Source organism: Hibiscus syriacus, unplaced genomic scaffold, assembly GCF_006381635.1.
Source record: "Hibiscus syriacus cultivar Baekdansim isolate YM2019G1 unplaced genomic scaffold, ASM638163v2 tig00003041_pilon, whole genome shotgun sequence".
Lineage (NCBI taxonomy): Eukaryota > Viridiplantae > Streptophyta > Magnoliopsida > Malvales > Malvaceae > Hibiscus > Hibiscus syriacus.
This window is the reverse complement of record NW_024061960.1, coordinates 2,925,871-2,942,184: the sequence shown is the minus strand read 5'-3', so window position 1 is coordinate 2,942,184 and position 16,314 is coordinate 2,925,871. Positions and strand designations below refer to the sequence as shown.

Below are 16,314 nucleotides of genomic sequence, written 5' to 3'. Positions count from 1 at the left end.
ACAACAAGAAATATGTCATTTAAAGATTTACCAAGAGCAATATATTCTGCATGAAGACCGAACCTAGAATCAACTTCGCCATTATGCCCATACTACTCAATAGAACCTGCTGAATTAAGGGATTTGCACACAACCGCGAGCATTTGATCTTCACCCAAGTATGAGTTTCCCCTGACATCTCTGTTGCAGGATTTTACAGGAGACCTACTTGTACTATGTGACTGTTATTAGATAGGCAATCTTCACAAGAACTTGCCAATGAATCAATAGTGCTTCTCCTTAAGTGTGGTCTCTCAACTTTCAGGCTTCAATAGTCTAGGAAAAATTGGGCAATGCTAGAGCCTTCAAGTTCACTTCTCAAGCAATCATGGATAATTCATAAATCTAATTTTATGTCCTCCCTATTTCATTGTTTATAATACCAAATACTCAATATTCAGCTAAATACCTCATTGACTAACCTCATATTGACTTTTCTCTATGAGTCAACAGTTTGCTCATGGTGTGAGACAAGCACACAGATGCGGGTGTTTGCCATCTTTACCACTCCAAGCACGTCTTATTGAATTTGAGTGGAAACAAAAGGCAAGGAAGGAAATTATGCAATAGAAACCAAATTTAACCAGGTACAAGCAAAATCAACATCTATGTGGAGATTAACTGCTTTTCAAAAGCCTAAACTAAGTTCTAATGAAAATCAGTTATTACCTATACATTCCCATAAGATCTCATCCATCTTAAAATTTTCATATTGGATCCATGAGCTTCCAATATGATCATTGTGAATAAGCTCCAAAATTTCCAGTTAGTTTCTATCAATATACATAGACACTTCTCTATGATCATTTCACGTTATATTTTTATTTTCACTCATCCATCGAAGAGAATAAACAGGCAAATCACATTATTTCAATAAGGCACCTATTCCTATTAAAATGGTCAGACTTTCATTTTTCCTTTAACATGTTATACCTAAAGCAATGCCTATCCTCATTAAGTGGTCAAGGATTCAAATCCTGAAATTTGCGAATGGAGCAAACTAGGTTGGAAGGGTCGCTATTGACTCTGCAGTAACCGATCTGGATTAGTCGATTAATAGATCATATACCAGTGGTTATATATAAAAAAATCAACGTCTAAACAATGTGGGATTTGAGAATCTCACGGCCAAAACTTCTTGATTTTAAGCTATCAAAAACATGTCTTCAACTTGATCAGACTTATATCAACATGACAATCATATTCAAATTCAAAATATAATAGTTGTATTTAACTGTCGTACTTACCTGAGTTTGATCAAATTCAAAATATATATTTGACAATTCAGAATTAACAAAATTTTGATAATAAATTTTTTAAATTTTATATTATTTAGATATATATTTTCTTAAATGTTTAAATATAACAATCTATTAGAATGAATTATGATATGTACCTATTGTGTACTTTGACTAGCAATTTGATATGTATATACAACATAATCGCATAAGGTTATAATGGTTTTTACATGCACGAGAGTTTAAAGGTAGTGATTGCATGATATATTCAACAATGATATATTCAACAATGATATATTCAGCTTAGAGATAATAGATGTTGTATCAGGGATGATGTATTGAACTCTAATAGAGAGTAAGTACACATTTATTATTTAAAAAAATATTAAGTTTAGTTTTAGTAAGGAGGAAATAAGAAACTTATATATCTATTTTTTAAAAATAAATAAGAATTAAAATTTAAAACCTTAACTTTTTATTGAATAATAACCCTATAGTTTAACTAAATTAATGATGAAAATAAAATCATTCCATAATTTAGTGTTATACTCTAAAAAAAGCTATTGGAACACTATGAGAAGACACGTGTCATTTGCATATGGCGGGTTCAAAATCCCAAAAACAAAGAAGCACTCGCGTTTAGAATCTGATCAACGATTTTATATCGACGTCTCTTCTAAGAGAACTTAGAGGTGGAAATGGAAGCCATGAAACTATTCAATCACCATTCATTTCACCTACAAAATCACTCCATGGGTCAACCAAAGCTTCAATTATCTTCTACGGCACCTCTTGGTTTAAAAAATGTATCTTTTATTAAAACATCATCTTCTATTTCTAGCAAACCTCAAACCCAGTTCGCTTCCCTTGAAAACCCATCTCAGAAACCACAAAACAAAGGTGGGTTTTCAAGCAATGAGCTTATTATGGAGTTTACGGAACATGGATTGTTCGAAGATGCTATAATGGTTTATGTTAGAATTCTTCAAGATGGTTTCCAAGTTCAAGATTTTAAGTTCTTCCCTTGTTTGATTAAATCATTCGGCGGGCTTTCAGATGTTAAAAGAAGCAGGCAAATCCATGGTCATGTGCTGAAGTTAGGATTTTTGGCTGATATTTATGTTGTGAACGCACTTCTGGGGATGTATTTTAAGTGTGGGGAAATTACGGATGCAGTTCAAGTTTTTGATAAAATGAGTGAAAGAGATTCGGTTTCGTGGAATTCCATGATTTCCGGGTTCTACCAATCAGGGGATTACTTGGATTCGCTGATGATATTTAGTTTGATGGTTAAGGAACACGGGTTGTTCCCAAATCGGGTAGGTTGTCTCTCTGCTCTCTCATCATGTGCTTCGATCAAGTCATGGATTTGTGGAAGAGAAATTCACGGATTTGTTTTGAAAAATGGATTGGAAAGCGATGAGTTTTTGTTTAGTGGATTGATTGAAATGTACATGAAATGTGGAGATGTAAGAAGTGCTGAACATGTTTTCAGTAGTACAGTTAATAAAGAATCAGTGAGAATGAATACTGTGATTTGGAATGTCATGATTTCAGGGTATGTTTCTAATGAGTGTTTGTTGAAGGCTCTTGAATTATTTGTTGGGATGTTAGAGTTTGGACTTAAACCAGACTCCTCAACCCTGGTGGCTGCTTTAGTTTTCTGCTCACAGTTACTTGATTTAAACCTAGGAAAACAAATCCACAGATTGATACTTGCCTGCGGATTCGAAAACGACATCAGAATTCAAACTGCTCTTATAGAGATGTACTTCAAATGTTGTCATCCTGAATCTGGTTTGAAAATCTTCAGAAGATGTTGTAATGATAACTTGGTAGCGTGGGGTGCCGTTATATCGAATTCTGCTTATGGTGATTGCCCCTTTAGGGCATTGGAATTGTTCTGTAACTTTATGTTAAATTATGGTTTTCCCGATTCTCCGATGCTTTTGGCCGTGTTGCGCTCATGCTCATCCTTGGCTCTCAAGTCTAAAGGCATGGAAACCCATTGCTTAGCTGTTAAAACAGGGTCCATTTCTGATTTTTATGTTGGTAGTGCTCTAGTTGACATGTATGGAAAATGTGGAGATATGGAGGCAGCACAAAATATTTTTTCCAGATTACGCTGCAGGGATTTGGTTGCTTGGAATGCCTTAATATGTGGTTATTCTCAGAATGAGCTTGTTGATGAAGCATTAGCAGCATTTCGCGACATGCAACGTGAAGGAATTAGACCCAATATTGTAACAATTGCATGTATTCTCTCTATTTGTGCTCACGTGTCAGTTAGGATTCTGTGTAAGGAGGCTCATTGTTTCGTAATACGGCAAGGGTGGAAATCTAATGTTCTCGTGAGCAATTCTCTGGTTGCCGCTTATGCCAAATGCGGAGACATCAATTACTCATGGATTATATTTGAGAATATGCATGAAAGAAATCAAGTATCCTGGAATTCTATAATATCTGCTTTAGGAATGCATGGTGATGTGGACAAAATGGTAGTTTACTTTGAAAAAATGAAGCAGAACAGCATGAAGCCGGATCTCGTAACTTTTACTTCCCTTCTTTCTGCTTGCAGCCATGCCGGGAGGGTTGACATGGGGTGTAAATTTTTTCAAAGCATGGTTGAAGAATACAAACTTCAGCCTCAAGTAGAGCATTACACTTGTATGGTTGATCTTCTAGGACGAGCTGGGCACCTCAGCCAGGCATATGATCTGATCATGGACATGCCTTGTGAGCCTGATGATCGCATCTGGGGTTCGCTTCTTGGATCTTGCAGAAGTCACGGTGATGAAAAGCTCGCTAAGGTTGTGGCTGATCACGTATTCAAACTTGATGCCTTGAGTATCGGTTATCGCGTCCTTCTTGCAAATCTTTACAAAGATTTGGGGAAAGCGAATGAAGTTGCAAATGTTAGATTGGGAATTAAAGACATGGGGCTTAAGAAGCAACCTGGATGTAGTTGGATTGAAATCGATAATGACATTCATATCTTTGTTGCAGGTGATCGTACACACAATCTATCAGAAGAGATATACGCAGTGATAGAGAGTTTGACACTAGAAATAAAAAGCGCAGGATATGTTCCTCATTTACCTCTAAGAAGTCTCATGCCCGATGAAGCCGATTGTTAACATTTCTTTGTCAAGAATGATATGACTTGGCAATACTGAGTGGGAACATTTTCATATGAAATTTAACCAGGATATTCTGAAACACTTGAAAATCTAACAGTAGGTTTCTGCTGCCGTCGTTGGGGGCTACCCGCGCCTCCTGATTAGAAGGGTTCAGATCTGAGACCAAGGACAGTAAAAAGAATAACCCTTGGAGACCAGTACTGAGCTGTGACATGCCCTTCTCTATTTATATCTGTGCGGGTCTCTCATGTAATGCAAATGTTTTAGATTTGTGAGAATCCAAATTAAACATATTCCAGATGAATTCCAATGTTTTTTTTTTTGGATAATGTTTAAATTATTGATCCAGTAGTAGGCTTGGCACAGAAAAAGTAAATAAATAGATGTCTTAATGAAAGCAATAATTGGCTTTATTAATCAAATCCGATTTCAATGACAAACAATCTTTACTTACAGCAGTAATAATCACAAATGATCTCAAAGTAATTTGAAAGCAACCTTTAATCATGATAAAAATTACAATAAATAATTCACTTGTTTCACCCTCAACCCCCCACTGACCACCCATTCTTATTAGTATTATGCTCATTCCCATGCCAAGAATCTATCGCCAAGAATCTTCTCACTTTAATGGAGCCTAAAATACATCATCTTATATCATAGATGACATGAATTCATGCTTATCGTATTCATACCATGAATCCTTCAGCTTTGGAATTCAGATGAGGGTTGGCATCGAGAAGGATTTCAAATGATCTGCCTTTTCTGCTCTCACCTCTTCCGGCTTCCTTCGATAGTTCGGCCAACCTTTTCTTCTCGTCATATACCTCCGGATTCGCAGTCCCCAGTTTTTCCTCTCGCGTCTGAACGACATACTCCAGTATTTTTATGGAATCATCCAACCTGCGTTAACATCGGATGTCACAGAATACAGAGAACATTAGAAAGAAGTTGAATATGTTCTACATTCGTTGATAAAATTTTAAAATGGAACAAGCATATCTTTCCCTCTGCATCTTGACGACTGCATACCTGCCAATTGCGTCGTAAGTGCCTGCAAGATTACTATATACGCTGAGAGTATCAGGGTGATATGGTCCACACTCTTGCTCCAGAATGGTTTTGGCTTCTTCGAACAACTCAACAGCCTCGTTTATAGCATAGCGCTGCACGCAAGCCAGCCCCATTTGATTGAGAGCGATTCCGAAGAAGGAAGATTTCCTGTCTCTACATACACGTAGCTTTGCAATGGCGCTTTTTAAGGAGTTGTAAGATTCTGAATAATTGCCCAGTATGTAGTACATTACTCCTATCTGGGCTTCGATTCCAGATATTGTGCTTTGCTGACCAGGGACATCATTGTATATTTTCAAGGCCTTCTGCAACAACTTGATTGCTTGATCAAGGTCATTCATTGATTCATAGATGGCAGAAACATCAATGAGGCCGCTTGCAATCTCCTCTGGGGGAATCCCTGGCATAGGCTTTTCATAAATTCGAAGGGCATTCTCACAGTAAGATGTCGATTCTCTTAGTTTCCCTGTCCTGTAATACAAATCGGCCAACCGAACAAAGACTGACCCAACTACTGGATGATTCTCTCCTTTAGTTGTCTTAACAGCTGTAAGTGCTTTCTGATAGGTAAAAACAGCCTCATCGTATCGAGACAAAGATAAATACGCGTCTCCAATGCTGCAATCAACAGAAGCCACATCTGCGTCCTGGCCATTTGCTACCATGGCCATACGGGCTAAAACAAGATGCTCCAAAGCAGCTTCATGATCTCCCTTTGTTTCGTATATGAGACCCATGAGCCTCCTATCCGCTGCCTCTTCAAGAGAAGCCGTTCTACCGTTCTCTCTGTGAATGTCGAGAGCCGTTTGACATAGCCTCTGTGCTTCATCAAATTGCAATGCCTGCATGTGAGCTTCAGCCAAATACCGGCACGTCTCTCCAACTCTAGGATCTGTTTCTCCAAGAACTTGCTTCTGGACTTCTAAACCAGTTCCATAACAAGTCAGCGAGGTCTCGAGCTGTCCTAGCATAGCATAAGTGTCACCCAACTGCATATAACCAGCAAACTTAGCCAGGGCATGTTCTTGGCCTTCCTCAATCACAGGAATCTCAATCGATTGCTCGAGAAGAGGAATTGCCTCATTGTACTGGCCTAGGCTGCAATGTATTGCTGCAGTGACATGTAAACACATGACTTGTTCTAAACTGGGTTTTCCACTTCCACAAAGTTCAAACGATTTTGCTGCCCGGAGAGCTAATTCAAGAGATTTCTGCAGATTGTATCCTGAAGACACCAAATCCCTAGCTTGTTTGAGTAGAAACAGCCCGAGATCAGGATTAGCTAACCCTGACTCAGAAGCATCCTCAGTTCCATTTTGTAGCTTTGACCCTTTCCCTTTCTTCGCAGGCAAGACTCCTGTGCTTGTCTTCTTTAGGGTCTTTACTTTCCCCTTATCGATGGGAGGTTTTTCGGGTGGAGTTTTCCCCTTAACATTGGGTTTTATCGATGCTTCGGAGTTCAATGGTGACCGAGACACTTTCTTCACATCACCTGAAGAAATGGACCTTACACCCGTGGATCGGGACTTGTCCAACCGCCCCGACTTCTTACCACTCGATGTGCTTCCCTTCTTAGAAGATGAACTACTATGAGCATCATCTTCTGGTTTATGCACCTCCTCCTCCTCCCCCTCTTGCATTATCTCAATTTCCCTAATCTCTCCTCCAACAAGATGGCGCAATTCCGAATTGATCCTCGACTCTTCACCATATGACCCAGAGCTCTGCCTTGAATATGACTGATCAGAACTCTGCATATCACATACATTCTCATAAAGCTCCTCAATGGAGGTCTCAACCTGAATCATCCCATTCCCAGGGTTATATGTGCCACGAGAGCTTTGCGTACTCCTCCCCGGGGACTTGATCGAAATCGAATTTCCCTTAACCGTAGTCCCTTTGGTTTCCTTCATCACAGTCTCTTCTTTAATTTCATTCATGGGAAGACCTGGCATCATTATTTGCCAAAACCCACAAAACTCCTAATCTTATTTCTCCACCAAATGGATTCAAATACAAACCAAAATGCCAGATCCTAGCAACAGAAAGCATAAAATTGCACAGAATAATCCAATCTGATAGCAACCTACAAAAGGCCAAAAATTCCAAACAAAACCAAAAGTTAAACCTTTTTTCAGCTCATCATTAAAAAGCACATATTCATTAACTCATCAATCAGATCTTCCAGAATCAAATCCACCCAGATATTCATTAACCCGTCAACCAATACAGAAACATAATCATACGAAATCAACATAAATAAACAATAAACATTTAATATCACAAATTCTCAATAAAAATATCTGCAGTTTGACCTGATAGATAATAATAACTCAATGAAACAACCATGAACGAAGAACAAACCAACAAACAAGATGATATCTTTTCTGGGTTTCTCATAGAGAAAAAAAGAAATAAAGTTACCTGCTTGGAAGAAGGGAGGGAGAAGGGGAGATCCAGTGAAAGGTAAAAGGGCAAACAAAATAAGGAAATGACTGTAAAGACTATAAAAAAATGTGGGTGGTAATTTAAAATGGTACCAGGATTAGGATGTCTAATTTGATTCTGATAAAATGTCAATGGCATTAAGGCAGTCGGCTTTCTGGCCTGCAACCGCCGAACCATTTTTGTGTCTTCCACGTGGGAAGTTGATAATGGTCCATGTACTTTTCAGTTTTCAGACAAATGCAAACCCTGTTTTGACTTTATTTGTTTGGTTTTGGGTGGGAAGAATGTTGAGACCTTCTCGTATGGACAAACTGTCACAATCTTCTTCTTCACCTTCTTCTACTTCCCTTCTCTTACACTTCAAACCTTACTTTGGTGAAGTAAACTTGTCTCTGTTACTTTCTTTGTTGTCCATGTCAGAAAGCAAGACATTGTGACACCAACTTCAAAGAGCAGATTTGGTACTTTCTAGGAATTGTTTCGAAATGTGTACTTGTTACGAAATTAAGTAAATAAATTTGAGGTCTTATGTCCTAGGGAGAGATTATTTATGTCATGTATTTGTCGGTGGAGAAATTTCAATGAACTTTCCTTGTGAAAGTATCCATGATCCACTTATACGAGTATTACTGGGATAGATGTGAGATTTGAATTTGATGAGTTCTGTTCTAATTCAATTTTATTGAATTAAATTTTTTCTTTAAAATAAAAAATAGGTTCACGTTAGATTGAATTAAATTCGGATTTAAGATAAAAAAATTAATTTGACTTAATTAAAAATATAATATAATTATATATTATATATTTAGAGATAAGTATAATAGTATATTAAGTTAATATTATTTTTTTATATCCATGTTTTATTAAATAAAATTAGGAATTACATATTTGTGTTGATCAGGTCAAGTGTGCTTTTATCTCAAAAGATGACTCAAATTTTGAATGGAATAAAATCACTTTAAACCCAAATTAAATCAAATTCTAAATGAATAATATATTTTTATAGAGTCAGATCGAATTGACCGAAAATTCAACCTAACTCAACTCATACTCGTTCCTAATTACTATGCCTCTACTTCCTATTCTATTTCCTTAAAAAATCATTTTCATTTATTTATTTTCACAAATTTATTTTTACCTTCATGATTTCATTCAATGGATTCAACTAACGGATACATTAAATATTAAAAAATATTTATTAATCAAGCAAGCATTTACAAGCAAGAGCGTGCAAGAGTTATTACTACAATAAAATGTTTTTAATTGGATCATACCACTTCAATGACACCAACATGTTGATCTAGTGAGATAATGTATTAGATCTTTTAAGTATTGTTAGTAGTTTAAATTTTAGTATTTGCGAATAGACCAAAATAAGTTAGGAGGTTCGTTCGCGCCTCTGCAGTATCCGATCTGAATTAGTCAATTAATAGATCGGATACTACTTTTTATTTTACCATGTCATCGAAGTTCATTTTTTTTGTATAACCATTGATATCCGATCTATTGATTGACTAATTCAGATCGGATACTGCAGAGGCGCGAACGAACCTCCTAACTTATTTTGGTCCATTCGCAAATACTAAAATCAATGTAAGATATGATTTTGAAAAAATTAAAGTTTTAAAACTAAAATAGAATAAAAGTAATAGTTTAGATTCTAAACATATAGTTTATCCCAAAAAAATCAATGGATAATGGATTTATTGTAATCCCTTGAGGTATCAGATTCAAGCACTACATAGTCAAAAATATAAACATTCATCATTAAAAGATTAAAATTCTTTGATCATATACTACTTTTTATTTATCTCATATTTTTAAAAAAAATATTCGAGTGGAAGACTGGTTCATATTAAACATTTATGTATAAGTTGACTGTGCAATAGGATATATAATTCTAAATTAAAGTTTTAAAAATTTATTTAAATATAAAAAATTAAAAATAAATTTAGCTCAGTTGGTTGTGATTCTTGTTGTAACAAGTACTTGTGAGTACTGTAACAAGTACACATGCTTATATAATTTGATATCAATCTTATCAAGAAATGAATACATTATTAAATTTTATTACAAATAATGATTTAAATTAAGGTGAAGTATAGTAATGGTCACTAAACTTTTTTAAAAGTTGTATTTAGGTCTCTAAACTTTTAAAACTTATAATACTGTCCTCCAACATTTAGTCCGTTTTGTAATATGGTCCCCGACAGTTTGACACTATTAGTCCATTTGCAATATGGTCACTAAACTTTTCAAACGCTTGCATTTAGGCCCCCCAACTTTTAAAACTTACAACACATTCCTCAATTTTATTCTAAACCCCAAATTTCAAAATAATTCAATTACATTTTAAGCCCTAAATTCTAAAATTATTCAATTTAGGGTTTAGAATGTAATTAAAGTATTTTAGAATTTGGGGTTTAGAATATAATTGAAGTGTTTTGGAATTTTGAACATGAATTTGCTATTTGATAGTGTTCACTTCAATATAAATTTGAGGTTTATTGCATGCACATCCAACGGCTGCCGCACTTTGAACATGAAAGAGTGCACCTATCACAGTTATTGAATAAACCGTTGAAGTAAAAGTAACAAGGCCAATTTGTCTTATTCGTAGCTGCCGCACATTGGTATGGCAATCCAATAGGTTTGGATGGAACTTGAGCATGCACATCTAACAGTTGCGAAAATATTAAAGAGTTTTAGTTCATAGGACTACAACATACAACCAAGCAATAACTAAAATAAACCAAGAATATCAATTAATAACTTATTCAAAATGAGGACTTAATAAATAAAGGGAAAGAGGTTCGGTCATAGTCACTCCAAAAGCTATGGCACCAAATGGGTTGTTTAAGATAGACATTAGATGCCAAATACAACATTACTAGTTGCAAATGCATTAATGGCCTACACTTTTAATATATAATTGCTTCTAATGCTCCATGTTTAATGTTCCTCAATAGCCAAACATGATGAGAATCTAAAGCAGATAGCAAAACTAAAATCAAAGACCCCATAATTCTTATAAATTCATGACATGTCAGCAATAAAAGACATTGTAAAACATAGAGGACACTGCAACAAACATATATATGTCAGGAATGAAGGTACAAATATGCAATGATTGGGCAACATATCAAGTAATTGCTCCAAATATACTACCATGTCATAACGCCTTTTGAGTTGTATGCATGGAGAATTGTCTTCTAAAGTTATAATTCAATACAAATTCAACTGTAAAATTTCCAAAACATGTAAAAAATTCAATTCGTTCACGATATATCAGTCCCATAATCAACATGAACTTATTAAAAAGAATACGAGCTCACAGGACGTCGACAACCACAGGTCGGGTCAATACAATTCCTAGTAAACTAGTATCAGCAGTTTCTCGGATTGAGTCTGGCGATTTCACTATGTCGATACTCACAACCAATTCTCTAATTTAAAGAAAAACCAAACAAGAAGATTAAAAAAATTAGCCTAAGACTCTCTTTCACTTCTATTATGATGGACTAAATATCTTTCATAAGGAGTACTAAATGTTTTGATTAAGAATAAAGAAATAAAATTAGATGGTTTTGGTTCAAAACTAACACTGAATATCCAAATCCCTGATTTTATTAAAATAAATTATTACTATATTAATTATTTATTTATTAAAATAAGAATAATATATTATTAAGTATATTAATTACTAATTAAAATAAGGGTAAAGTGTAGTAATTTTTATGTTTATGGAACTGCATGTCAAGGATTTGGATATTCAGTGTTAGTTTTGAACCAAAACCATCTAATTTTTTTTCTTTCTTCTTAATCTAAACTTTTAGAATTTGGGGTTTAAAATGTAATTGAATTATTTTAGAATTTGGGGTTTAGAATGAAATTGAAGACTCTGTTGCAAGTTTTAAAAGTTAGGGGACCTAAATGCAAGTGCCTAAAAAGTTCAGTGACCATATTGAAAACGGACTAAAGGCCGTGTAACGGCGTCAAACAGTCGGGGACCATATTGCCAACGGACTAAATGTTGGAGGACTGTATTACAAGTTTTAAAAGTTGGGAGACCTAAATGCAAGCTTTAGAAAAGTTTAGTGACCATTACTATACTTTACCCTTTAAATTATTCAATAAATCACTTAAGTTATTTTTTTGAATTGGTTAGTGTATGTTAATGTTGTGAGCATTAAATTTCATCGAGATTAATTTATTATTTCTACGATTTCATGTAATCTCTTAAACTTTATTCAAATGTTACGATCCGTTTTAATTAATCACATCTTATTTTAGAAAATGTCTAAAAAAAATATACTTCATCTGATCTTAAAAATTAACAGAAGAATATTTATTTATTAATAAAATAAAATAATATTTAAAATTGAGGAAGTAAAGTCCGTAAGGTATAAATAATAATACAAAAAATCATATAAGCAATACATATATAAAATATCATTTATATTAGATATACCGAGAGTAATACATAATCACATAATTTGTAGTGAAAGTCTCATGTATCCAAAAGTAACCGAGAGAGAGATAAAAGTAGGGATAAGCACACGTGAACCAAATTCAAGGGGTTTCGATATGATCCGATCCTAACTAATCGAGTCAGATTTTTTTTAAAAATATTTCGGGTTCGGGTCGGATCGTTTCAGGTTTTAAAGATAAGTTTCGGTTGGATCAGGTTCGATTTTAGGGTGAAAATACCCGATCTAACTCGACTCCAAAAATAATATAGTTATATCTTATATATTTAAGAATAATTGTAATAATATCTTTTCTATATTATTATTTTTCAATTAAATCTCTATTTTAGTGAATAAAATTAATAATTTTATCTTATTTCGAGTCTGGGTTAAATTTTGAGCATACTTAGGCTATAAGAAGGCTGAAAGGTATATCGTTGCTAACTATCATTCTTAAAATTGTATGAAATTTATATATTTATCTCATATGGATTATGGAAGGAGCGGAATTTAGCGATATTTCAAAGTCAACACATGCAAAAACAAAGTTTGATTCAGAACATTAAGGAGGTTGTACGAAGTGAACTTTGAGGGAAACCAATAAATAGGATCACTACAGTTGATAGTAATCTTTGTATAGCATGGAACCAATAAATAGAGAACAATGACGTAACTGAGATATTGTTCCATTGCTACTCCGGATTCATGGCATCAAGAAAAGAATCATGGAATTATGAGCAATCTAAGGCCTGCAACTTTGCACTTGTTGTCCAGTTCCCGACAATCTGGTTCTGGTTGTCAATCTCACCACATGGAATAGAACTCCACTACCAAACTGTTCGAAGATTTGACCGGCTTCGACCGTCAGATTAGGATCTTGATCATGTTCAAAGATTAGATTTCAGTAAATTCGTGGTAAGAGAGACCTTCCTTGATGAAGAACTGTAAGAGAGACTATTTCCACCTTTTAGTTACTGATAAGTATGAACTTTGTTTACATGTGAAATACTTGGAAACTTCCCATCTTTTACAGGAGTTCAATGCCATGAAAAACCGATGCATGGAGCATCTTGCCGAGACAAATGACTGTATTATTGCAGTACGATGTTTCTCATCATTAATCTGACTCGATTTTTTCGATGAACCTTCGACACTCTATCCGAAGTTCAGACACAAACCTTCCATGTCTTATATGATGCCTTATTATTGAATTATCACGTCAGGAAGGAGGAGAGACGCAATGCGACTAGTAAATTAACAGAGGAGTGACAAAAAAAAGTTTAATGTATAAAGTTCAGTTATTAAATTAAAAAAAATTTAAACTTGAGTGACCAAAATATGAGTAAAATGAAAGTTGATTGATGATTTATGTAGTTTAACCATTTAAAAATAAATAATTTATTAAATTTTAGTGTTGTTGTCTATAATTATATATTTATGAGTGATTATTGTAATCTATCGACCTTATTGAATTGAATGTGACTGGAACACGTTAATGATATTCTTTAATCCTTACCGTGTAATTGTGGAAATTATACAGCAATCAATTTACTTCAGTGATTAAAAGAATTATTATTTGTAGACATCTATTTTCGTCTGGGACATTAAGTGTTTTTTATTATTATATAGTATATAATATATATAAAATAATTTCAAACGTAATTTTTGAAAGTATATAATATATGTTTTGAAAACGTATAATATATAGTTATTGAAAACATATTTTTGAAAACATATATAATATAATTTTTGAAAACATATATTTTTTTAAAACGTATAATATATATTTTTTTAAAAATAGTTTTGAAAACATACAATATATAGTTTTTTAAAAAGGTTTCGAAAACGTATAATATATAGTTTTTTTTGAAAAACAGTTTTGAAAGCATATAATATATGGTTTTGAAAACATATAAAATATATATAATCTTTGAAAATATATTATATTGTTTTTGAAATATATTATATATTATATAGCTTTAATACATATATTTTATATTTTATTTTATTTTATTATTTTATTTATTTATTTTATTTATTTTCATTTTGGTTTAAGTCCAAGTCCAATAAAGAGTCTAAAGGTCCATTCAGGTCCAAAATGAAGCCCAATCGGGTAATACCAACCCGACCCAGCAAGTAAACCCGGAGGCCCAACCGAGAAAGCAAGCCCAACAGATTAGGGTTTTACACTTAGCATCGACGCCGCAATCAACCAGGGCAGTTGGATCAGGCTTTTCGATCCAACGGCCGAAAACACATCAGGTCACCATTTCAACGACACGTGGAGGCCACACGCCAGAAAAGTTACCACCCGGCCGAGATCTTTGGCACCTAAAACTATAAAATCGCAAAACTACGAAACAAACACATTCCATAAACACCAAAGATCGGAGCAAATATGGAACAAATACGTTCCATCAACCCAAAACAGAAAATCCCTATTAAACTGAGATCGAGCCACTGAGATTCAAGGGAAAAGATTTCCCTTTGAGGCTATATAAACATCGGAGAACCCATCGGAATAACACACAACAAAAAAACAAGGCAAACACAGACAAAAAACAAAAAAAATCACTCGCAAAACTGCAAGGAAAATCACAAAAAGAACGAAGGAGAAGCTTCGGTCGTGGCTCGGGGTAGGATGGTCGCCGGTAGTCGAAAGGTTATCATCAGGAAAGGTAAACTTCGAGGTTTCATGTAACACCCATATCTCGTATGCCTTTTCATACATGAAATACCGATGTCACATCACTTTTAAAATATTTCCTCTTTAGTAAAAACCCTTAAAAATTTGTTTCGAAAATTGTTAATTAAAACATTTAAGTACCATTATAAAATATTCATTGAACTATAATACCAAAATTCCAAGTTACATACATTCCAGAGCATTTTTCTTTTAATTCGATTACATGGCAGTAATTTTTTTTCTTCAAAAATAAACATGATTGTCCTACCGTTACTGATGAGTCAATCTTAATTGATGATATCCGCTGCAACTGCTGCACTCCTTATTTGATTTGCTTTTCTTTTACCTACGCGTGGAAGCAACACACGTTAAGTATTTACTTAGTGAGGAAAAATATTTTAAGAAATCTTTATGAATACATAAGTATGTCATATTTATTTGGTTCATACTAAATCGTATATTCTTTAAGGATCCTGTAATCCTCCTCAGTTAAAATGTTTTACATTCACAATTGCCTTAATGATTTTTAGTACGTCTAGCATACCTATTTTCTTTATATTTTTCTTTTTCCATTTATCTCTTTAGTCATTATTCTTTATTTTCATTGAAAACATCCATTCATGCTTATAATGCATCATTATACATTTTCATTTATGGCAACCGTTCATGCCTTTTTATATACTATTATATATTTTATTTATGGCATCATTTCATGCCTTTTATACACCGTTATACATTTCATTTATGACATCTTTTCATGTTTTTTTATACACCATTATACATTTTATTTATGACATCTTTTCATGCCTTTTATACACTGTTATACATCTAGTCTTTTACTCAAGGCATTTAACCTTTCATCTAACTGGCATGATTGACACCTTTCTGTCAAATGCACAGCTAGGCCTCAAAGACACTTAGCCTTTCGTCTAACTGGCATAATTGACACCTTTCTGTCAAATGCATAGATAGGCCTCAAAGGCACTTAGCCTTTTATCTAACTGGCATAATTGACACCTTTTTTTCAAATGCACAGTTAGGCCTCAAAGGAACTTAGCCTTTCATCTAACTAACATGATTTCCACCTTTCTATCAAATGCACAGTTAGGCCTCAAAGGCACTTAGCCTTTTATCTAACTGGCATGATTGACATCTTTCTGTCAAATGCACAGTTAGGCCTCAAAGGCACTTAGCCTTTCATCTAACTGGCATGATTGACA

At 34.2% G+C, this 16,314-nt stretch overlaps 2 protein-coding genes across 3 annotated transcripts; one reads left to right on the top strand and one right to left on the bottom strand.

Moving 5' to 3' along the window:
* Positions 1–1,929: 1,929 nt before the first annotated feature.
* LOC120168933 (pentatricopeptide repeat-containing protein At4g21300-like) lies at positions 1,930–4,670 on the top strand. Its single transcript, XM_039177187.1, has 2 exons — positions 1,930–2,062; positions 2,334–4,670. Exon 2 carries the CDS (start codon positions 2,420–2,422, stop codon positions 4,412–4,414), a length of 1,995 nt encoding a protein of 664 aa, XP_039033118.1. The 5' UTR covers positions 1,930–2,062; positions 2,334–2,419; the 3' UTR covers positions 4,415–4,670.
* A 183-nt stretch (positions 4,671–4,853) lies between these two features.
* Positions 4,854–7,464, bottom strand: LOC120168915 (protein KINESIN LIGHT CHAIN-RELATED 3-like). 2 transcript variants are annotated; one of them, XM_039177179.1, is made up of 3 exons: positions 6,797–7,464; positions 5,450–6,733; positions 4,854–5,320 (listed from the first exon to the last, which is right to left on the bottom strand). In XM_039177179.1, the coding sequence occupies exons 1-3, from the start codon at positions 7,447–7,449 to the stop codon at positions 5,107–5,109; spliced, it is 2,151 nt and encodes a 716-aa protein (XP_039033110.1). In that variant the 5' UTR covers positions 7,450–7,464; the 3' UTR covers positions 4,854–5,106. The 2 variants fall into 2 exon arrangements, with proteins under 2 accessions (XP_039033110.1, XP_039033102.1); XM_039177171.1 differs by having other exon boundaries at positions 5,450–7,464.
* Between the last annotated feature and the right edge of the window lie 8,850 nt (positions 7,465–16,314).